The sequence below is a fragment of the Adiantum capillus-veneris genome, chromosome 17 (assembly GCF_014529385.1).
Source record: "Adiantum capillus-veneris isolate H3 chromosome 17, ASM1452938v2, whole genome shotgun sequence".
Taxonomy (NCBI): domain Eukaryota; kingdom Viridiplantae; phylum Streptophyta; class Polypodiopsida; order Polypodiales; family Pteridaceae; genus Adiantum; species Adiantum capillus-veneris.
The window spans coordinates 47,250,832-47,274,894 of record NC_140947.1 but is presented as its reverse complement, the minus strand read 5'-3'; the positions used below and the strand labels follow the sequence as shown (position 1 = coordinate 47,274,894).

The 24,063-nt window shown below is 41.1% G+C and overlaps 1 protein-coding gene across 1 annotated transcript; it reads right to left on the bottom strand.

Annotated features, from left to right (window-relative positions):
* Nucleotides 1-5,720: 5,720 nt before the first annotated feature.
* Nucleotides 5,721-11,392, bottom strand: LOC147437183 (kinesin-like protein KIN-7A). Its single transcript, XM_086486785.1, has 14 exons — nucleotides 10,754-11,392; nucleotides 9,867-9,956; nucleotides 9,663-9,763; nucleotides 9,435-9,554; nucleotides 9,282-9,363; nucleotides 9,111-9,178; nucleotides 8,967-9,032; nucleotides 8,756-8,880; nucleotides 8,477-8,681; nucleotides 8,226-8,369; nucleotides 8,043-8,144; nucleotides 6,993-7,940; nucleotides 6,505-6,863; nucleotides 5,721-6,414 (listed from the first exon to the last, which is right to left on the bottom strand). Exons 1-14 carry the CDS (start codon nucleotides 10,992-10,994, stop codon nucleotides 6,072-6,074), a joined length of 2,994 nt encoding a protein of 997 aa, XP_086342911.1. The 5' UTR covers nucleotides 10,995-11,392; the 3' UTR covers nucleotides 5,721-6,071.
* Nucleotides 11,393-24,063: the final 12,671 nt, after the last annotated feature.

The following is a 24,063-nucleotide window of genomic DNA, read 5'->3' as shown; positions in this document are numbered from 1 at the left end:
AACTTGGACGACCTCTTCCACGCGGCATAGGATTTCCGATGGCCTCTTCTTTTTTACGGTTCAAAGGTTGCACCATCACTTTCTTCAGAAGGTGAAGAATTTGAAGAAGGTGGAGAAGAGGGTGACCTCTTTCTCGCCTTTTTCTTGTCTTGATCTTTGTCGTCTTCACCATAGCTTTCATAACAGGAAGAGGATGAAGAAGATGGAGAAGAGAGCGTCCTCTTTCTCGCCTTTTTTTTCTCTTGCTTTTTATCATCCCTCTTTGAATTATGGCGTGGAGAAGAGTGTGATGGTCTTCTCCGCTTTGGTGGTGATGGAGAGCGTTTAGCCCGCCGTCTTCGTGGAGCCATCTCCGCCGAGGTGGCGGGAGACTCGCTTCTTTCTCGTTCCTTCGGTGGAGGCTATTGAGTTCTCCTTTGGGAAGGAGATGCATCATCAAGAAGTAAATTCTTGAGCCCTTCATATGGATTTTCTTCTTCTTCCCGAATCGGAGAGAGACCTCTTTTGGTAGTATCACAAGGAGGCTTCCTAGGTGTTCTCTCGTCATGGTGATGAGCTTGGAGAATCCCGTGAGCACGGAGCTGCCGTTGCACTTCACTTTGGAGAGATGGATTGCCCATGGCTTGTTGAAGCCTAGAAACAAGATAGTTAACAAGCATTGAAGCATCATTAGTAGCTTGCTCATGAGCAAAATCAAAGTTATCAACATTAATTTCACTCTCTTTACTATTGTCAGCCATTCTAACAACTTTTAGGTGTAAACTTTTTAGGTGTACTTTGGCACTTCAAGCCCTAGTTGCTACTCCTCTTTACCCCTTTAGAAAAATCACTCAAGCTACTGTACCCGCGGCTCGAATACCATTAATTGCAAGGAATAGAAGAGAGGGTCTGTCGACACCAAAACAGCACCGGCTCCTGTCAAGCTTCTAATGGCTCAATAGTGGTTAAGCCATAGGCAAGCCCCGTAGGACTCCACTATTAAGACCATAGCTCTCGACGGTGATGCCCCATTAACTGCACGAAGGCAGGCGCACTGCAAGGCTGAAAAATCCCTATTCTACTTACTCACAGGCAATTAATAATACCAACCATTTGTAGCTAGCTTGAGGACCTCCCTTCTTGAGCAAGAAAAGAGAAACCTTGAGCTCTGATACCAATGTAACATTTAATGGCCTAATAACTTATGTGTAGCGGAAATTAGCATGAACATAGTGGGCATTTCATTAGAATAGATTCCTAATGAGAATTACAAGAGTGCTTGGGTGGAGAGAGCAACAAAAAGCATAACACCTAGTTAGATAGCATCGACAATACTTTCAAAAGAGAGAGAAATTAAGCTATTGACAACAGTTGAGGACCGGATTTTGATGGATCCGGTCCCCCCCTCCAAAAGGTTTTGTATTATGGTTTCTCCCATCAAGAGAGACATTGTACAATACAATCCTTTGTGTTCCTTCAAAACTAGCTAGTGCAATGAAGATGGAAACTTCATGCACTAAGCAAAACACTTAACAAACACAACTTGAATTATCTCCGTTCTCAGACCCAAGACCTCACACACCTTCGAAGATGGTGAGAGCTAGCAGGGTATGAGAGTAGATTGAGAGGAAGAAGGAGTATCTTATGAGAAAGATGTACATCTCCTCACATAATCACTCATATGTAGCATAGCTTAGCTTAGTAATTAGCTTGGTAGAGGAGATGAGCATGCATTGAAGCTTGGCTCTTGGTTGGATTTGCATCCACATGCCAAGAGAGTGTTGATGTAGGCTTCTATCTCACAAGCTTGGAGTAGGTGATGAGTTCTCCATTAAAGCTTGGGAAGAGATAGTCTTCTCTTTCTTCACACATGAGCTTGTGTGAGTGTGTGTGTGTGATCATGCCTTGAAAAAATCAGCCCCCTCTCTCTCTCTCTCTCTTGGGCGAGCCCTCTTGCTAATTGCTCTTGCTGAAGCCTCATTGGCCCTCCCCAAGTCAAGCCAATTACAATTAAGCAGCATAAGTGATAGCCTTCTGACATGTGTCCCCCTTTCCCCTTTTGTGAGAGCTTTAGGTAATTAAATAATTAAACTAAACTCTCATTGGACCCCTTTGCCTCCTGGCCAATAGGAATCAGGCAAGCCATGGGGCTCCTGAATACTCATTGGACCCCTTGGGAGACTGCCCAATAGTCTTCTAGGAGACTTAATTCTCATTGGTTTCTTTTATTAAATGATTTTAAATTAATTAAACTAGATTTACTCTAGCTTAATTCTCATTGGTCCACTTCAAGGGTCATCCAATAGAAATTGGTCACACCTTGTGGACATCTGGCCTAGGGAGCTGACATGTGTCCCTCATTCCCTTTGTGTAAAGGGAGCCTGTGTGTGTGGCTTTCTCTCTCATCCCCTACCTTTAGGGTTCGCCCCCTCCCATGTAGGGATGTGCAAAGACTTTTGGGGCACACACAAAGCATCCAATTTTCCCTAGGGTTGACCTTTGGACACAACCTTTGAATTTTGGAACCTTAGCATTTTGGAAGTCTTAATGGGCTGAACCTTAGGGTCTTTTTAGCCCATTGTTGCACATGGCTCTTTTGCAAATGGCCCCCCCTTTGGATCCCTATTTTCTCTCCTTTGGATCCCTACTGTGGCCGGTCTGCTAGCTTAACCAATATTCTAGCTTTTTCTCCCCTGGCCTTCCCCACATTAAATGATCAGTTTAATATGAGAAAATCATTTAGGAGAATTAGATATTGATTATTATGATAGAGAGAGAGAGAGAGAGAGAGTTTCCATGTCCGCTTTCAGAGCGGCACTTGAGGTCTGCCATCGCGCGAAGCGAGAGAGAAGAGAGGGGGGGGGGGGGGGGGGGGGGTTGTCACCAGACTTGTGGAGTGCACACCTTTGGTGAAGGTACTCATTCGAGCAAAGCGACGAGATGAACCAGCACCGAGAAAGCCGAGCGCGATGTAGGGCGCGTGCATTCGCTCCAATTAACAGCATAATGTTAACTGCTAAGCAGATGAAGGGATCTTTGCAAGAAATTAATTAATGTACGCAACATAGACCCAAGGTTGTCGTCGTAATATAATAATATAAGCATTGTCATAGAGGACTTACATAAAATATTGAATGGACGCGAGATTGTGTTGGAAGAGCTAACTCCTAGGCCATTTCTCCAATTCGCTTTAAGTATTTTAAATGGACCATACTATTTTGGTGATAAGTTAGGCGTGGATCATGTTTTTAGGTTTTTGAGTATTAAGGCTATACATCATGGTTTTGAACCCAAATCTTTTTGGCTCCAACTACGTTTGCACTACCTACTTAGCTCCGTTTATTTCAAATCGCCTTTCATTGGCAATTTGTCCCCAGATTTGGTAAAAATGATTTGTGCTTAAGAGTAGTTGTACCACAACCCTTCCTAACAGTTAAAAATAATGCTTTTTGGCTCTCTAAAAGAAAACCTTAGTGTTTTGTTGAGTTCAATGCATGATGGACATAAAATTGGGTCCTTTTGGTATGTAATAGGTGGAATCTTGCCAAGATTCCATAAATTTAAACTTTTATCCCTTTTCGCATATGCTCTGTCAGAGTCTTTCGAGCCACCCCTCATCTTTGACACACTCTCTTCTGTGACACTAGATAGCACATGTTCCCCCGGCCTCGCCATCGCACGATGCTCCCTCCCACTCAGTGTCTTGCTTTCCATTACCATCTCCAACTTCTTATGCAGAACTTGGGAGCTGCACCATGGCAATAGGTCAACTGCATCCCCTCACTTGGCTTCCAGATCTTGAGACTTCCTCCTCACATCCCATGACGTGATACCCATCATCCTTGTCTGATCTAGGCCATCTCTCCGCCTCATCACCTTACCCCACTTGCTCTCAACAATATAGCATTCAAACACACATGCCCTCTAGCACCACCTGCTAATTGTCGAAAGCTGCTCATAGGAACAAGCTAAAAACGGGCAAAAACATCTCTCTTTGTCCCTCCGCCATCGTGCTGACATAGGTGCCCCCCCCTCGCCCTCCCCCCTGCCCCCGCTGAGAGAGAGAGAAAGAGAGAGAGTTTCTGCTGAGACCACTTGATTGGTGCAGTTAATAGCTGACCACTTGACAGTCGTATGACACGCAGAGGGAGACCATCGCATGTTCAACTTCGCAGAGGCTAGGTTGGTGCATCCAGAAGCAGGACGAGAGAGAGAGAGAGAGAGAGAGAGAGAGAGAGAGAGACCTGAGAGCGCGACCTGGGCAGCCCGACGCCATCCCATTGACACCAAAAATCCCAAAAAAAATCCATCCTCTATCTCTCCGCTCTTGATGGACGCGCGTCATCTTTCTCTCCTTCTGTCCACCATGTGGCATGCTGGAGCACCCACCGCATGGCCTCATCCTACGCATGTCTTGACGCACAGATCAACCTATCTCTCTCCTCGTTTCGTCCCCCATCCTTTCCACATCTCTCTTTATCTCTCCTCTCTCCTCCACGTGTCATACGGCCTCTTTTTCCTTCAAAGCCATTGAACGAATCTCTCTATATTTCACTTAATCAAGCAGCTCAAAAAAGATTTTGGAGATAGACTTACCTTTCATTTCACATCATGACATGTCTTTACTTTTCTTGCATTGTATTGTTTTAGAATGCTAAAGTAAAGCTTCACATAATTTTAGTAAATTTTACACACACATGTTTTTTTTTACATTCTATTGTAGAATGCTAAAGTGAAGCTTCACCTTGCATAACTCTAATAAATTTTTTACACACTCACACACATTAATTAATTTTTTTTATTTCACTTTCATATCACAACTTCACATGGCTTTACATTTCTTGCATTTTATAGCTTGATTCCAATCATTGTTAACGTTCGAAAAAGTATCTTTTATTAAACGGTTGCTGATCAAGTTTCCCCCTCACAAAGAAGAAAACCAAAAATACTAGCATAAATTTTGAGATTTGCAAAATTTTTGAACAACTCACATATTTCATCTGTTTTTCTTCCGTTTACCATGGTTTGCAGCTACCTAGTCTCGATTGCAAGACTAAACTAAGGCAATCCTTTCCTACACACCGATGCCAGTTTAATTCAACCTAACAATTTTATCACTTTCTTATTGTTTTTGAAAGCCGTCCTGACCCTTTTCACTTGTTGCCATACAGAATTGAACCACGTATTTGTACAAATCCTGCCAACCCGAGAACTTGGATGTGAGAGGCAACTGGAGAGCTTCAGAGGTCGCTCTTCAACCAGCAGGGGTGACCTACAGAAGCCACATTTATGCAAGCAACATCCTCTCTTGAAATGCTCTGATAGCAGGTTATTCGTCACAACTAGTTGAAACACAAAACCATGTCTCTGTAGGAAACAGGAAAGGTCTGATGAGAGGAGTCTTGAGGAGTTTGAGTTCTTCAGATATGGCAATTCATACACAACCTTGCCTTGCTCCTGGATCGTGATTACAAGAGACTTAGTGAAGCATTGTGGGGGCACATAGAAAGATCACAATCATAGAAAGGAATCAATGGCTTGCAAACCGAAATGTGCAACTTATGAATTTGCAAATTGTGACTGGCTCTATACCGGCGATTTGTAAGACATTCTTCATGAGCTATTTATTTCGATTGGCACCTCTGGAAGGACAAGGGTGAGTGCAGGCAAGCACAAGCACAAGCAGGATCTGAGAAACTCTTTTCCTTAAATGCACCACCAGATTGGGTATTTACACAAGCTGGAACCTGTTACAGTTTGATTGTATTTTGTTTTATTGCGAAAAGCAAAAAGAATGAATTGAATAAAATGAAGGCATTAAAAAAAGGGCCAGCTGGGACGACCCTCACGTCCCAGGCAGCAAGTAGCTGAACCTAGAGATGAAGCTTCAGAATTTGAAACTGACAGCCATGGCAGCTTCTTCTTACTGCTGAGCAGAGCAGCATGCAGCAGCAAACTGACGCTGAAGAGCTGTGTTGGCATGACAGGGCTTCTTCCATAATAGTAAGCATCATTATCAAATAAAGCCAGACAGCTTTGTTTCGTGCGACAAGGCCCGCAGAGCGCAAACATCCTCCCGCCGCTATTACTGATCAGATGTTTAGAGCGTTGAGGTTGTTGAGGATAGTGTTCCAGCCAACATGAAGCCATGGCTTCTTACTGCTGGGCGGAGCAAACGCCAGCTCAAACATCTCCTTTGACGCCTCGCTTTTGGGATTCCAGAAGCCCATCACTCTTGCCACCAGGTCGGCGCTGTCTTGAAGGTGTACTTGATCATGGGGATTCGTCCACACCCTATACGCCACTTGCAGCTTTCTCTGTTTCGCTCCCAGCGGAACGCCCCATCTTTGATACACCTCCTGCCTTTCCTCCTCAGTCAAGCTGGTTCCCATCCTCTTAGCTATCTGCTCCCTTTCTTTCTTTAGGGCCCGGCAACTATGAGAGATGAATCAAGCATATTAAGCAAAAATCAAGATTTCTGAACAGTCGATTTATTATCTACACATCAAGTCTAGTGCACATCACCTTGCTGCCAAGCTTGCTGAATCTCCATCTGTCTCTCCATCAGTGTCAGGATAATCAACAGCAGTTGCAGCATCGAAGTGTTCTTGCAACCAGGCAAGCCTTCGAAGCTCCACCTCCATGTACACCTGATCTGCAGGATCGCCTTTGAAGAGCAGATAAAATTGAGATCTGTGGATGATTGATACCTGACAAACGTCCCATAGCTGTGCAATTTGCATCCTTTCTTTCTGGAAAAGCAGTTGATAATCTTCTAGCGATTGGGGCACAGGAGTGGGTGTAACTGCTTCATCATCCATTCGAACCATGTCCCTGTCATCCTCCTCCTCAATCATGTCTCCATTAGCCTCCAGCTCGAGAACCTACAGAAGAAAAGAACAATTGAAGGTGGTACGTACCTTATGGAATTAAAGAGCAATTAAAGTTTTTTTTTCATGGTCGCTTGACATTTATATCTTAACCAAGACCTCTAAAATCCTTTCATTCAATACCTGGCAGACCAGTAACTGTTTTTGATATTGCAGCTTAGCTACTCGTTCCTTCAGTTCCATGACATAAGCTCTAATGCTGTTAATATTTTCCTCTGCAGCTGTTTTGAACATGTTCTGCATCTTCTTAATGTCGACCGAATTGTTTCTGCGATGAGTGGCTGTGTTCTCCTTGGATGATACATTACCAAGCTCTCCTTCATGCCTCTTGAAGCGCGATGGTTTTTGGATGGGAGGGCATGTATTTTCAGAATTATCAGGCGGATTGTTCTCATTGTTTTCAAATTCAAGTTCCAATGTGCGACGAATAGACCGTGGAGACCCAGCTGCCATTTGTCTTATCCGGCGATCTGGAGTGTTCATATTGATTGGTGTTCCAGGCTCCACAGCACTGTTTGAGCTCAAAACCATATTATCGAGAGACTTCTGCACACTTATCAGTTTTTCCTCGAGTGTTGCAATTGTACTGTCAGCATTACATCCATTGGTTGTACCCATTGCATGAAGTCTGCTGATTTCCTCTCTCAGTGAGCAGTTGATGCTTTCTTTTATCAGGCATGTTTGTTTCTCCTCTTTTCTTCCACTAACTTTTAGAGCTCGAACCTCCTCTTGAAGTTTAGAAATTGTTGAAGCGGCATCCTGATTCATGTCATGTTGGGCAAGCCGTAAGCACTCAACCTCCTTTTGAAGGGCTTCCAGGGCCTTGTTGGCATCTTCTCCGAGCTCATCTTGCAGCTGTTCCAATTTCCTGATCTCCTGAATGAGCATCATAGAAGCTGTTGAAGACTGCCTTACAACAGATTGCCTGGCAAGAGAAGGACTTCTTTGCTTTGGAGTGCTCTGATTGAGATCAGTCGATCCTACACAGAGAACCATGTCATTTGCTGATCCTCTTGTTGCAATGTCAGGTGTTTGCGGTGAGAGTGGAGAGGGCATAAAGCACTCTGGGTCCTGTGTAAGCAAGATAGACAGAAACAGAGAGTTGTAGATTGTGGTGTTATTAGATTGTAGCAACGAAGGGCATCAAAGTAACTCTTTTAATTATGTGCTTACTGTTTTCTTCGCTTCTTCCTCTGCCAACCTTTTCCGCAGTTGGTCCAGCTCAGTTTGTGCAAGGTCTCGCTGATAATGCAATTCTTTCACCTCAGCTCGGAGCTGCACCAAGCAATGCAAATAATCAGTATCAACTCTATGTACCTCATACATATTAAAAACTGTTAAAACTGTTGTCTGTACCTGCTGAATCACAGCTTCCTTTTCATTCAGCAATGCTAGAGTTGGTGAAGACTCATTTGTTAAGTTGACAGGAACTCGCAACTCCGCCTCTAAGCGAGCCACCTCCTTCTGTAGCAATTTAACCATATCCTTATCTGAAACTACCTGCATTAGAAGGTCCGATTACAAACTTGCTGATGTGTGTCTCATGACACTTTCAAGGTTGTTACTACTTGATGAGTTCAAATCTAAACTTGGACTTAAAATCTTACCATGTTAACTTGAGCAGTATTAGTAACCTCTTTGGCTTGAGTTGCAAAAAAGAGGGTATTTCTGGACTGCTCCAAATGGGTTTGAGCAGGGCTCATTGTGCAAATAATTGCAGTTCGAGCATTTCCTCCTAGTGAATTTTGCAATATGCGAGTCAGCTTGGAATCTCGATATGGAAGGTGACCTGTTTTAGCCCTCCCCTGGCCACTGCATTATTATATTAATTTGTCAACTGATTACAGCAATCTCTTCTCTCACAAAAAGATTGGAATTCAGCACACCTGAGCTTTCTAATGATCGTGGTCAGAGTAAGCAAACTACGATTGATATGGCAGCCTTCCTTTAATCGAGTACCTTCTGAGTGTGTTTGAGAAGCACGTTCGCTTCCTGCAAGATCTACTAGGTTCTGTATAACCAAAAGAATCCCTCACCATGTGCTTCCCTTAAGCTAAATGCGAAATGAAGTGAGGTTTTCAGAATGAATAAACTAACCAGGGTAGCCACAAGGGATTTAACCAAGCCTCCATTTGGGATATCTCGAGGAAAACTCTCCACAGTCTGAACACGAGTCAGATTAGCCATTGTGCACATTGAAGATAGCTCCTGCTTTGTATAGAATTTGACCATTATACTCACCAGTCTGATAATTTGGTGTGATCTGGAGCTGGTTTCATTCAACATAGTTTCACCCACCTGCCTTTGAGCTGCACGGAGGCATCCATGCACCAATTAATTGTGGAATTGTCTACGATGTAGTCATACAGACATAGATGAAGTTGGTAATTGTATTCAAGTTTCTCAAACCACCTTCGATTACTGAAAGAACTTGGCGAAGGTGTCCAATGTCCCTTACAATATCTTCAGCTAATCTCTCAATGATGGTTCCTTTCTGACAGAATATCGGAACTGTGGGTATTTTGTTTCTTCATTCTGAGTTGAGACAAAAATAACAACACATACCTCTGGATCATCCATAAGCCTCAAAGGGCCACTAGTCATATCCGTATTAAGCAGGTCCCGCACAACTTCATTGTATATCTCTAACGCTGAGATCTTTATGACAAAATCCCTCTCGCAATTCTAAACCACACATTTAACCAGAAACTTTTAAGTATGAGCACAAAGATGACTAACATATGAGTTATAACTGGAGCATTTCTTACTAAATGAATAAGTAAACTTGCTTACTTTCTGCATATAGAAGTATATGTCACTGATTGCATTCTCTGTTATGCCTCTCATAGTGAAGGTTTTTCCACTGCTAGTTTGTCCATATGCAAAAATAGTGGCTGTTTCATGAAGTGAATCAGTGCTTCATGTGTAACTCTCACATTAATCATGGCTCTTGAGACATGTTGCGATACAAAATCTGCCAAGTAAAACAGTCATTACCATTGATACCAGAAAGAGCAGAGAGAGCAACATCTCTGGCACCTTCTTCATAGACTTGTTGAGTGACAGATTCAGGTCCAAACACATGATCTGCACCAGGTCACATCAAGTTATAAATGGATCAGATTTGAGAGACAAAAGAGTTGTGTAACCTCAAATCAACCCCAATTTCAAAAAACTCTTTCTTTAAGTGATGCTTCAGAGCTGCTGGGAAAGATTAGACATAGACTTGCAAGGTTAATCTCGTTCATGCTTTCTATTTCTAGACTTGCAGGTATTTCCTAGCTGCGAAGATCTGAGGGCTACAAACAGTTCCCTACCTATGTACATTGCATAATAATTCTTAGAATTTTTCGCTTGAATTCATTCAAACCGAACCCCATCGCTGTATCCCCTCAATCTTACACAGGGAATGCATGTGATTTCATGCTGCTGATAGCAGTTGTATACAAGGGAAGAGGAAAATGCTGGCTTTCCCATGTTACTTGGTGCATCTGTGTGAAGTATGCCCAAGCTCACACTAAAGCTTTCCTTATACAAGGAAGTACTTAATTTGTTTCTTGATTCAACAGAATGGATTGCAGATACCAAATACTGCATCCTTCACTTAAAGGTTCATTTGGTGATGACCACAAATACTGCACTCTTCTCTTAAAGGTTAATTGCCTGAATATGACAGAATTTTCTGTTGACGAGGTTCCTGAACATGAATCATGCTGCAAAACCTTGGAAGTAGTTGATACACAACATTATGCTACACAACATTATGCTACACAACTGCTGTAGACCTCAGAAAAATTCTGCTTGGCACCCCCTTGTGTGCAGATGACAATTGTTTACGTTGATCGTGCAAGAAGAAACATCAACGTAGGACAAGAAAGACTCACCAAAGGTGTAAGACTTCGGCTGATGGTGAGGGGATCGCTCTGGAAGGTTAGGCTGAGGAGGGCGCTGTACAATGGTACGATCATCAATGCAATCCCAAGCAATGACGTCCTGCTGTTGAAGCTCACGGTTGCTGAGAGGCCGCACACGTACAGTAACTAGGATTTTTTCTCGCGTTTTAGAGTTTAGGCAGGGAGAGGGAGAGCTTTGCTCTCTCTCCATTGCTGGACTGTTCATAAGCATGGAAGAGCCTTTTTTGAGCCTTAGGGAGGGAAGGTAGTGGACAGAAGAGCTTGTGCAAGCCTGGGGATGATCAGATGCAGACGGGAGGCAGATCGTTGGGTCTCTCGTCTTCAGCTTTTTCCCTTCCCTCTCTTTCTTGCGTCTTCGGGTATGGAAGGGGCAGCTGAAGAGGAGGAGGCTCACAGGCGCTCCGCCATCAGAAGTACAAGACTCTTCATTTTGTCTACTTTCAAACGGGCTTTGGCAACGGCTAGCTCTCAACTCTACGATCTCTTACTTTTCACAAACTCTTATGCACCCCTTTGTCTGAACTTTGAAGGGACACCCGGTCGAAAATGGCACAAAAGCAACGTTAGAGTCGGAGTCGGAGTCGGAATCGGAGTGAGCAGGACCAGGATAGAAAATTGCAACCCTTCCTGCCCTTCCATTGTTGCTAGCCCTCCACACGCCGGACAAAATTATCCTAGCCCCTCCTAAGGATGGGCAGGACGCTCAAATTGGCCCTACCCCAAGGAAGTGCTTACTTTTGCGAAGCCTTCCTAGGTAAGGGCAATTGCTAAAATTGCCTTGCACATATTGAATTGTACCTAGAGGCTAGAGCATGTGCCACAGAGTTTGAGAGCCCTCAAGGTTGTTCAAGCATGCAGTGTGCATCTTAAAAGTTTAACGAGTTGGAGTCTGGTTATTGGTAGTGGGCATGCACCCTTGAACTTAAAAGTTTAAATTAAGTATAATTTTGAACGCACGCGACACTTCCACACTATAGCCTACAAATTCCAAAGTTTGAACTTTGAACCTGAACTTTGAACTTTCAAAATTTGAAGGCTAAAGCTTGAAACTTATCATTCCACTCTTCAATCGGAGCTTGCACAAGCGACTCCAGAAAGTCAAATCCAAAGTCCATAGTCAGAAGCCAGAGCCGATGGGTGCTGGCAGGGCATCTATCGTGGCTCGTCCTGGTCAGCCATGCGAGTCCGTGACAAGCTGCGATCCACCATCCTTCTCCTTCCCTGCACGGTTTGTGACTCGTGAGTGTAGACTACTCCAACTCCAACTCCTCTTTTGCACCTATTAGACTCTTGAATGAAATGCCATGAAATTTTTGTGCATGTGACTGTCGACATAATGTTGTAGATACCACAAGTATGGGAAGCCAATTGTAGACAAGAAGAAGAAACAAGTGGAATTTTCAAATTATTATCAGGTCACGAATGATAGAGGTGAACGAAAAGGGAAAGAGTCAAAGGAGCAACAACCCCGCTTGGTAGAGGAACTATTTGGAGATGGACCTGAACTAGGGCAGGATAACAGTGATAAAGAGCAGGATGTTGCAAGCTCCGAACCCACTTCGAAAGCAAAGAAGCTAAGAAGATGGAGGCGAGCATGGAAGCTGCAACATCCATGTGCTTATCTCCTGATAGTTGAGGGAAGAGTGAAAATAAAGTGTCAGTGGTGTGCCTATTCCAGACAAAGGACACGTTTTGCAAATGTAGGGGCTTCTACTATCAACTTCCAGGTTTGACAGAGCATAGCGAGTCCGATGAACATAAAATCACAGCCTTTAAATGGATAAACAAGAAGAAAAGAGTTTGCATCCCTCTTGAGGAATATGTTTCTACTTTTGAGGACAAAGAGAAAGTAAGGATCATCATCACGGTCATGTGGCAAATGTACTTTGTCGTGAAATGCACCGGGCCACTTGAGCTCTTTTTATGTTCTGATTTAAATATTTTAAGTTATCAATTTCAATCAGATTATGTGGATATCGCTAACATATCAGATTATGTTGATGCCACATTGCAAGACTTAAGGAAAAATTTCTTGAGAGATTCTACTAGTTGTGGGACAAAGTATTGAAGCAATTTGTTCAACGAGCAAAAGATGGAGGGATCACTTTTCTTGATGTTGGTGGAGAGGTGTATGTTCCCAAGCTGACATTTGATTGCATTAAGGGAACCAGTAGAGGTGGCTTATTTGAAGATTGTATGCATCTAGTAAAGAGTCGGTCATAGAGGTTGTGGAGAATCTAAGTCCAAGGATTGCAAGAAGACATGCCACTCGTTCATGCTTGCAAGCTCTTCAACCCAAAGCACTATCCAAGTCAAGAGCTGGAGTGTGAAGATTGTACAAGGAAATGGTCGAAAACAATTTTGAACCAATATGGGGGATTGGTCGATGATGCAGAGAAGTGCATGGGAGAGTTGGACTCATTCATCACAGTCTTATCTAGCAACTTCAAGTGCAAAGGCTTTTATGATGCATGGCAAGTATGTAGAGGACATATATGATAATGCAAGATTCATTTCCAAACTTGATGAGGGTTTGGGAGATCCTCTTTGTGGTTCTCGTTAACACAGTTGCTGCATAACGAGGATTTTCTCTTTAAAACAACATTAAGTAAGCCCATTGGAGAAGCATGAGCATAATGACTCTTGAAAATTACATGTTCATAGGTCTGAATGATGTTTTTACTTTATGGAGCAAGAAGAAAAAGAGGTCTATAAATACAGGAGCATAGGCAAAAACGTTTTGGCGTGTTGATTTTTGGATTGGCTACACCTTACTATATTCCAGACCTCTACATGCTACTAACTTTGTAACTTTTTGAGTTTTTGTCCATCTAAGATACCTATTATGATCCTGGCAAAGCTTTTGTGTCTCTCGCATTTTGTGGAATTTGGTACACTAGCCCTTCACGAATCACGATTGAAATCCCTTTTTTTTGTTGGTATAAACTCTGATATTTCTCAGCATGGCATCATCAAGAAATGGCTAGAGTCTAGAGAGAAGCTTGATGTAATTGGTATTGTTTTGTACAAGGTCTCTAACTTTTATAGCTGTAGGTGTGGAGTATGATTTTTGCCATGTTTTTAGTATTGTGATCAATTCTGGTGGACTACAGCTTCATGTAATTTAGCTTGATGTAATTGGTGTTGGGTCTGATTTTTGCCATGTTTAAGTGTTGTGATCAATGGTGGTGGAGAGCATCTTAATGTAATTCAGCTTGATGTAATTGGTACTATTTTGTACAGGTCTCTTACTTTTCTAGCTAGGTGGTAAACCATTTCAATGCTATATGAAAGCAAACTCATTTCTTCAATTAATTTCGATGTTGGTGCATTACAAAGAGCATTGTCGTTTCTTTTGAGTCTAATGCAATAGCCATATAGGTTATTCCAGCTACCCTACTATCTGCATTTGATTTAAAGAATTGGATTTTAGTCATAAATATTTTGTTGAGGCTCTGTAAAGAAACTGGTTTTGATTCTTCAAAGTCTTCAACTCATGTACAATTGCATGGATATTGATCTTTTAGTTGTGACTCGCAAATAGTTTGAGTTTGAAAGATCGCAATTTTTTTCTATTGTGTCAGACTTTGTTGAGACTCAAGAGGCTATGTTTTTACTGTTGTGATTAGTTCTGGTGGAGTATATTGCTTGCTCATTTTGGTATGCGAGTTTCAATGAGTATTGAGGCAACAAAAAATTTGTCTTTACATTGAGCCAGGTGTCGTTCTCATTGTGGTCTCTCAATGTATGCGTTTTTATCATCTTATATCATATGTTGTTGGCTAGTTAGAATGAAATCATTAAGAAACTTTATTTTGGTAAGAATTTGATCAGAAGGGCAGTTTTTGCCCTTCCCTTTGAAGGTTGAAATTCCACACAACCCTTCCCATGGGAAGGGCACTCTAGAAAATTCCCTTCCTAAGATAGGTAAGGGTGCCCTGCAATTTTTAGGCATGTTTGAGACTCAAGTTGGAGAAAGAGATGAAGCCATGAGGGTCATGACTCATTTGCTGTCGCACTGCTTTACAATTTGGAAAAAAGTACCAAAAATACCCCTCTAATTTGTGGAAATTCCCAATACACCCCTCAAATTTCAAAAATTCCCATCATACCCTTGTATCTATTTTGGTTGGATTCTTCAAGATTTTCTAATCTTTATTCTTGTTTGACAGTTGAGATCCTTCTTTGAGTGCTTAGCATGTAATTTGTCGCAGATTACCTCGCAAGAAAAGGCAATTATGTTTAAAATTAATGAAGCAATTCATCTCCAAAGCTTACATAACCAGCTCAAATTTTAGTTTTAGCATCCTGTATGGTAGACAATCACTCTTCTTATGAAAAGCTTCAAAAAAAATTGTTTTTGGAGAAATTTACTCTCACAACCAGAGGTGTTGTGGTAATTTTGGAAAATTTGAAGGACATTTTGGGGGTATTTTTGGGAATTTCTACAATATTTTGGTAGTTTTCCCTCACAATAGCTAAGGATAGAATAACTCTGATCTCCATTGCATGTGAAATCTCTCTTCTTCAAGCACCCGAATGCAATTGCCCAATCACACCATTTTCCCCACCACCTCTCGATGCCCAACGGGCTTTTAGGTTTCCTCCAGCTCATATGTCAAACTATCCTTTATGCATAGAGTGGCCATAGTTTATATCATGAACACACATGATTTGTCCTCAACAACATAGGTATTCTAATACACAAGAGAGTTAAATGGCACATTGAACGATTAATCTTTTTCCCTCTAAAAAGAAACTAAACATCTTAAAGTGGCCTCTTGGTAGGAGTGACATTCATCATGTTTCATTTCAACATGCACATGGCTCTCACATTTTCACCTATCCCTCTAAGGCCATGGGACAAGCGCTTTATCAAAGCTAGGGATGACCTGAAGAAGGAGAGAGACTACTTCACCAAGCTCCTCAAAGTAAACTTCTCTGTTGAATCGTAAGTGTCACAACCTTTCACCATGCTATGTGGACTTGGAAAATAATTAAAAGAGAAGTTTTGAGGGGCCAATGGGAAAATGGTATGCTAGAGGTGATGTGCTTGAGCAACATAATTTTGTTCTCAATTTGTATGAAGAATACACATTGGTGTTCTGTGGAGCACGTAGCTAGCGTTGCAATGTTAATTGTGATGTGGAGTTGGGCCAAATAGATAACAACATAATATTTATTGAGTAGGTGGCTAGACATGCCATGGTATGAATTCTGCCCACGTGTGCATGAATTGTCTGAGTATCATTTTCTACTGATGAGGTGCCAAATAGCAATGTAGTTTATACATTGCATCCTTGAATTTTGTGTATTATGGAATGAGGTCATATGGAGTTCATCATATGAAGAATGACATTGTTAAACATAGATTGAAAGAATAGTAAAGTAGCCATGAGAAACTTACATGTGTGTTCTTAACTTTACCTTTTTTACATGTGTAAAGCTATTTTGAATAAACCACTCAATTTAAAATTTGGTAAAAGAGGGAATTGGAACTGGCTTGAATATATTTATGGGGTAGGAGTACCAAGAATACACAATCTGCACCACTCTCTCACTCTTGTAAGAATAATATAGTCTAAGGCCAAATCAAACACATTTCTAAGGATGAGGATCGCTTTGGTTGATATTGTTGCACCTTGGGACTTATGGCTCACAAGCAATAAAGGAAATGTTGCTTGTTCTAGTACGAACAATTGATCAAAGAGCATCGCTAGTGTCTTGTACATCGAAGCATAATAATTGCTTTTGTGAATGTAATTTGATGATGGCTCTGTGTACAATGCACATAACACCACTAGTGGCCCCCAATGGCAAGGTCAATGTTCTTTGTAATGATTGCAATAATTTATTCAAACTCATGAAATTTTGTGGTTTTTGACCATGCTTGAAGTATTCAATTGTCCTTAGTGCTAGTCTCAGGGAATGTCAATGATTTGATCGAGCCAGAAATGTTTTTTAATTAGTGTTGTACTGTAGAAGTGTACATCCTATTTGTAGGTACATATGATGAACCATTAATGAAAGTCATTGAGGTTAACATTGATACCTCATCAATTATAATTTCTTCGTCCCCTTTAATTGAAAAGACGCTCTCCACATCTATTGTTGAAGGATATCTATGGTCTTTCAGAGGGATTTTGAACCAGTAATGAATTGTTGAAGTGATGCTTATTAAGCGGGTGGTAGTTGCACATGTTGTCGTGATCAACGCTGTTTTATTGGTGCTTATCATGTTGGGGTAAAGGTATCAAGGTATCGTATTAAGAAGCCCTCTTGACTTCCAAGCATCCCAAGTACAGTATGCAAGTATGAGTTGCATCTTAATATCTATTTTAAGATGAGTTCTTGCTTAGGTCTTGGTGTCATATCTTGCATGCTTGCACATTTACATGGCACTTGGAGCATTTCAGCAAGCATGAGTGCCTTTTTACTAGTCCATGCTTATGTGATTAGCCTTGATTGGCATAAAAGTGGGGGGAGGATTCCACTCAATGAGCTTTGTTGAATCAAGATCATTTAGCCCAAGTTGTACTTCTTGGTGGGAATTAATATTTAGCTAGCATGGAAGCTCAACTTCCTTGTATACTTTAAAAAGCAATACGATATTGACAAGTGGGTCACTTGTTGGATGTTCATATAGATACCCCATGTGAGCACTGTATGGAACAGCATTTTTATGCTCCAAGTTTGGCCAATAGAATAGCCATTTGTGAGATGGTAAGGAGCAACACTTCTATGCTCAAAGTTTTTGTTGATGGTATAGATATATGTGTGCCTGCTGGCATATAAGAGGAATTTTACTTAACTATGGAGTAAAGGGAAAGTCATATCAACATATACCAAATGTCCCTTCTCTAATGAGCACATTTTTCTACACTATGGATCTGTTATATGAGAACAAACTCTTGTAAGCAATCTGGGCTACAAAGGTCTTCTTCAAGATGTGTGCTAGGATTTCATTGGAAATTTGATAAATGTCTCGTTCTCACTCAAAGTATGTTGTGTACATACAACAATCCTTTGCTCTATATTTTGTATCAATTAACATGATGTGTTACACATTCACATACTCCATTCTTGCAAAGGACTAGATAGCTCACGAACATGTATAGTCTTTTATGGAATATGGCCAAACACTTAGATTGTGTAGGAGGTCCAATGGGAGTGCAATTTTTTTGAAAGCTTTTCATTTAGAGCTTTCTCACATAGTTTAGGTCTTTTTAGGTTGCATGCTCAACGTAGAGTATTGCATAATGAAATGACTAAAACATGATATATATACTCCAATTCCTTCACCACAACAGAATTAGCGTATCAAAACAAAAGTAAACTACAACCTAATATTCCATGGATGTCACTTTTGCAGAGTCATACATAAGGCCTCCACACAAACTGTATTATTTGCACCTGCCATAGTTAAATAATCAAAACAGACTTGCACGGCCTACAAACAATACAAGCATTTCAAAGAGAAATCCATAAAAGCCTTAAAATTAATAAGCATGTCTTTGAGGAGCTATTACAAGTGCAAAAAAGAAAATCCCTCACAAAGTGTACCAATCACATACCAAAATGTAAAACACTTGCACAAGCTTCCACTATACATGAAGATTGTGCAAGCTATTGAGAGCTCCTTCATCTCCAGTTGTCTAAAGACATCAGTTGTTGAGGTTTACTTAAGACGAATGTGAACTCTCTTTCATGTAGTGGGACACTTTATGTAAAACCTGTATATCACATGCGTTCAAGGCATGTTTATAAAACCCCTTATCTGTAATTTTTTAACGAGTAAAAGGGACCGTTTTTCTATTCAATTGTAAATTTTTTTCCAAGATCCTTCTAACAATCCCCTTCTTTATGTGAAAATGTGGAAAAAAATAGATTTAAATAATCCCTACTATTGAATGCACGTGATAGGCACATATCCTTCTACCCCCCCCCGGCAAGTATGTTTCTTACCATCCAACCCAAGAATTTGTGTGTAGATAATGTATACGTTCTTACAAGCCACTTAAGGCCTCTCTGCCTTCTCTCTTACTTGAAAATTTGGGTATGAGCACTAGGGCTCCATAGCCGCAAGCACATCGTGTACATCTTGAGTTGAGATCTTAAATAGGGCATAACGAATAGGTGCCAAATTGCAGGAAACAAGCATCCATATGTGATGCTATGTCAAAGATTTTGCATGCCTCCTTAGAGACACCAAAATCTACACTTTTTTCTACGCTTGCTTGAGTTTTTTACTATCTCTCCTTCCTTGAAAACCTTGGGACAAGGAACTCCTATCACAAAATCTACCCCAAGCCAACCGGCATGCTCCTTCTTTGATACATTTGTCCCACTCTCTATAAACCAAGACGTTGGCCTTTCTAGTGGTTCCAATCCTTGTTTGGCCTTAACTTTAGTATGTGGCACATCATGGCCACAAAACCACAACCACTAGTTTTGCCTCTGATCTTTGTAAGTTCTATCTCCCCTCAACCACACCAAAACACTTACAAGATACATTTTGAGGCATCTGTCTTATTACCCAATGGCCCTTTGGAAAGAAAACCTCGAAATCATCAAAACCATATCTACCCATAGTGTCTATAGTGGCCTCTCTTATCTCATTACTATCATGGAGCTCCTCATCCATGGAATGTGCATTCACATCAATTTTTTGTCCCTTTGTCTCCATGCCCACCTCAAATAAAATCTTTTCTGGTTGTTTGAGCTCTTTCAGTGTTTGAATTCCATCGCATAGCCAGGCTTCTATGACATTTTTTCCATAGACCCTCTAGCATTATTTCTTTGCCCAATTTTTATGTCTCCATGCAAAATAGGCCTCTCATACAATGGTTTCCTCGTCACTCCACCTTGGAGGGCACTAGCCAACACGCATGGGCTAGGAGTTTTTGCTTTTGTTTTGATATGTCTAAAATTTTTTGCATGTTAGGAGCAAGCCCTATGTATCTACCAATCATATAGCCATGTTGTTTGTATCTTGAATGTAACATGCATCATACAAAAGAAATTTATTTTTTACCATCTTTCGCCAGAAAGCCAAGATGCATGAACAGTCTTTGAAAAAATTGTACAAGGAATTTCAGCCTTTTTCCAAGGACTCGTAGAAATCTACATCCCATAAACAAAAAACTTTAAATTAATGAAGCACAACAAGGTTTGTAATTGTGTCATACTTCACAATGAAGGCTACCCCAGAGAGATATGCAATTGTCTCCCACCACTTGAACCATCCCTTGAGGGACTTGATACTCTTGCTTGCAACATTCTATGACCACCATCTTCTTATTGTTTTGCTTGCTGCGTTGCCAAACTCGTCCTAGATTTGTGCCAAGTTTCACACATGTCTATGTGAAGGTTCAAGCTATCTTTAGGTATATATTTGTTAATATATTTCTATAAACTTTTCTCCCAATGGAAGAGAAAAGATGTTTATCTACTAGTCATGACGTTATCTAGACATCCATTGTAGTTTGTATGCAGCATCTCAATTTGCTCCAGCCTCATCTACCATGAAACCTACAAAATCCATTAGTAGGCAGCCTTCTTGAATCAACACATCAGTAAGAGATCTCCAAAATAATACTTGTGTGTCTGTATCCTTGTCTTTGGTGTCACAAATAGCGATTACCATCAATTCCCTCAAACAAAAAAAAAAATCACAAAAATTACCACAATAAGCTTTCATTTGGTGACAAAATAAAGTGCTAGAGAATATAAAAAACTTACCTAGGATCATAGATAGAGCATGACACAGTTTCCCATCCATCTATTCTATGTGTATGACAAAAATGTACCCAAGCAATACTCAAATCTCCATTTCCTCCTCATTGCATGCAACAATGTCTATCCCGAACCTTGGTCCTTTTGTTGACGTCTTATAAATGTAACACTTATCATTAGGCCTAGCTTGGGATCGAAACGACTCCCATGAAAGTAAGAAAAGTGAAATTTTTTCTTTAGTAGTATAATGTGCTCAAACCCATCACCAACAATTGAGGCTTGTTGTCTTTTCTCAACAGCAACCATTATCTTGAACCTGTCAATCACAAGTCAGTAATTGAAATAGCTAAAATACAACAAAGAATCTTAGATTTAACTGTTTCACCTATGATTTTGAATCAATGGAAGCATATCTTCCAATATACTAAAGATCTTCTCTCCCATCTTTAGGTCACTAGAACTAACAATAGCATCAACAAGTAGTTGTCTAGCAACAATCATTTGAACTTCGTGGGTCCATTACTTCTATCCACCTTCAAAACACTTGAAACCATCTTTCCAATAATTTGTGGGTCTAAGCGAAGAATGTACTACATTTTGCAAGAACAAGGACTCTCACCAAAAATAGTTTTTTTGCAAAAATGACAAGTGATACTTAGGGTTTCCTCTTCGATGTTGTTTGAATAATGGACAAATAACTCTGTCACAAACTAATGATCCTAACCAATAACTAAGCCTAACAATACAATTTATAAACATGTTAGTTTTATTTGGCTTGGTCCGAAGATGACCACCATTGGATTTTTGCTCCATCCCTTTACATCCTTTGCAAGCTTCTTAGATAGGGGGTAGCTCAAAGGCAATGTCACCATCATACACTCGTGGAATCTCGATCACCTATTTGATTTCCCTACTGTTCTAAATCAGGTTTTGAAGTCTGAAACATATTTGTCTACGTAAAATCCATGTGAGGATAGAGTTTCTTGTGAAATCATGCACATTGTCACTTGTGGGATCAAGTTGCATAGAGGGCTTTGTTTCCTCTTGAATTGATGGATTTTTTATCTCAAAACAATCTTTTGTAGCACATGGAATGTTGTGCCAACTTTACCCTTAGCGCCAAAGTTGCTCTCCCAAATATATGAAATATATTGCATATCAATAGAATGATCAATGAAGTACTCTGTGGATAGAGTTCCGTTCAATACATAGTGCTCATTCCCTTCAATATCCCACTCAGACGGGGTTTTAACTTCCATTCTTTCTAAACAAACGTACACTATTGCTTTCAAAGAAATAAATTTCTCAATTGCGAAGCAAGAGTTTCTTCTCCACTCCTATTGTAATTCTCTGTTCCAAGTGTCTAGTAGATGTTAAAAGGGAACTTTGGTTACTTTAAACTAGTTAGATCTAAATATGATAATATAGATCGTAATGTTTAATGTTTAAAAACTCCTTGTAAGGAATATTTTTCATAATATTTTGAATTGTTGCATCATAAATGATGGCGATTGCTGATGGCTACAAGATCAAATCATGAAAAAATACAGTGAATCTTGAATATTGAAGCTAAATAATGGACATTTTTATTCAAAAATCTTGCAGCTTAGAAAGTATTTTTTACATAGAGAGAGTGGCCTCCAACAACCACAAAATGAGAGTAGCTTGAAAATTAAAGGCAACTTTAATATATGCAATTTTTTCCAAATTGCTTTTTGGTTGTGTTTGCAGGGCAAGTTGACGTCAAAGCCCCTTTTTCTCCTACTTAATCATTTTCTCGTCTCTGCATACAAAGCTCTCTGCCCAGAGGTCGGTTACCATTCCGACCTCCATTTTCTCCATCTCCCCCTCCATCTCCTCTTCCTCGCTTGCACAACCCTGCACGTGAGCACGAAGTCCGTCCGCGTGCGCGCGGACGGACTGCGTGCTCACGTGCAGGGGTCGTGCAAGCGAGGGAGGAGATATAGGGGGAGGATAATATTTTTTATTCAAAGGTGTCATTGACAATCAGAGCAAACAAATGATGGTTTCTTTTGATTTTATTCTTGTTAGTCGTCATTTACTCATCATTTTATGCTTGTTAGCCGGCCTTCTCCCCCTCCATCTCCTCTTCCTCATACTCACAACCCCTACGCGTGAGCAAAAATGTAATGATTTGAAAAAATTGATTGCTTTCATTTGATTATAAAAACCCACGGCGGTCAATGATCATGCAGTCCGTTCGTGCGCGCACGCAAACGAACTGCGTGCTCCTATGCCAACATGGCTTGCAAAATCCAAACAAAATTGTCCTTTTTGTTGCCCTCTCAATTGATTTCGTGAAGTTCCAGTCGGCTCAAGGCTAAGCTGGCTGGTGCCCTCACCGCCTGCTGGTGGTTGAATTATGTGCTCATATAAAGTGTCTTTCATACATCATGAGCTCACTGATCGTCTGCGCGCGCGCGGACGAGCAGTGTGCTCATGACTCCTCATATGCGCAAACATGGTGCTACTGTTTAGGTTCGTTGGCATGCAGATGCATCAAGAGGGCGACCCTCCTCATCACCCACGAGCTGCTCCGCGACCCTTGGCTACATGCAACTCCTACCTCAATGTCCCTGCGACTCTCCCTCTCCACTCGAGGGAGGCTGCAACAAGCCTCTATATTGGGGGGAGAGAGTGAGAGAATGTCCAGCGCATTGTGGATTGCAAACACAAATGACACCATCGCCGTCGTCGTTTTTGTGTTTCCGCCATTCAGTTCCATGTTAGTCATTGAGCATGTCAATTCCCATGCCTTTCCACTCGCCCCTCTTCAGTTTTAGACACAGTTCAGGTGGCGATTTTTACCCTGCTCGCATGACGCTCGCATGACTTCCGACTTGAAGGAGATCCTAACTCCGGTTCCAGAAGTGGCCCCATGCGTCTGTCAGCAGCATAAGGTTGTGTTCTCCCAATGCATGAGACGTGCATTTATGAGTGAGAGAGAGAGAGAGAGAGAGAGAGAGAATATGAGAGAAAGAATATCCCTGGAAAAGGACCTTCGGGATTTCACATAAGCCACCCCTTCCTGGAGAGGATTTTAGCCAAATTGAGAGAGAGAGAGAGAGAGAGAGAGAGAGAGAGAGAGAGAGGCACAGCGTGCTAAGGTATAATGCATGCGAGGGAGAGCGCAGTTTGAAGCATGGAAAGTTGCAGGTGTTGTATTTGCATGAGAGAGAGAGAGAGATAGAGAGAGAGAACACTGAAACTAAGAGAGAGTGCTTAAAGAAGGTCGTCTTGTACGTGACTTTGGGGGAGAATAGAGAGTTTTACTTATTTGTGGGATGTTTTTTGACCTCCTATTTTTTGTCTTAAAAGGGGCTCATCGATTCGCTCGTAAATTGATTTTATTCAATTCAGATTGGTCTTGGCAACGGCCATGGCTCTTTTAGCCTTATTAAAGCAAAGGGGGAAAATTCTATCCTAAAGCAACAAGCAAAGGGGGCAAAGTTTATCCTAAAGCAACTGGAACTTCTGACTTTCAATAACCATGCAAGCAAGAACAATGTGTTTTGCTCGTAACC

Coding starts and splice junctions, on each gene's coding strand:
- LOC147437183 (XM_086486785.1), bottom strand. CDS start 10,994: ATGCTTATGAACAGTCCAGCAATGGAGAGAGAGCAAAGCTCTCCCTCT. Junction 9,179..9,281: donor AGTTCTTTCAGTAATCGAAG/GTGGTTTGAGAA, acceptor GCCTCCGTGCAG/CTCAAAGGCAGGTGGGTGAA. Junction 6,864..6,992: donor AACAGTTACTGGTCTGCCAG/GTATTGAATGAA, acceptor TTTCTTCTGTAG/GTTCTCGAGCTGGAGGCTAA.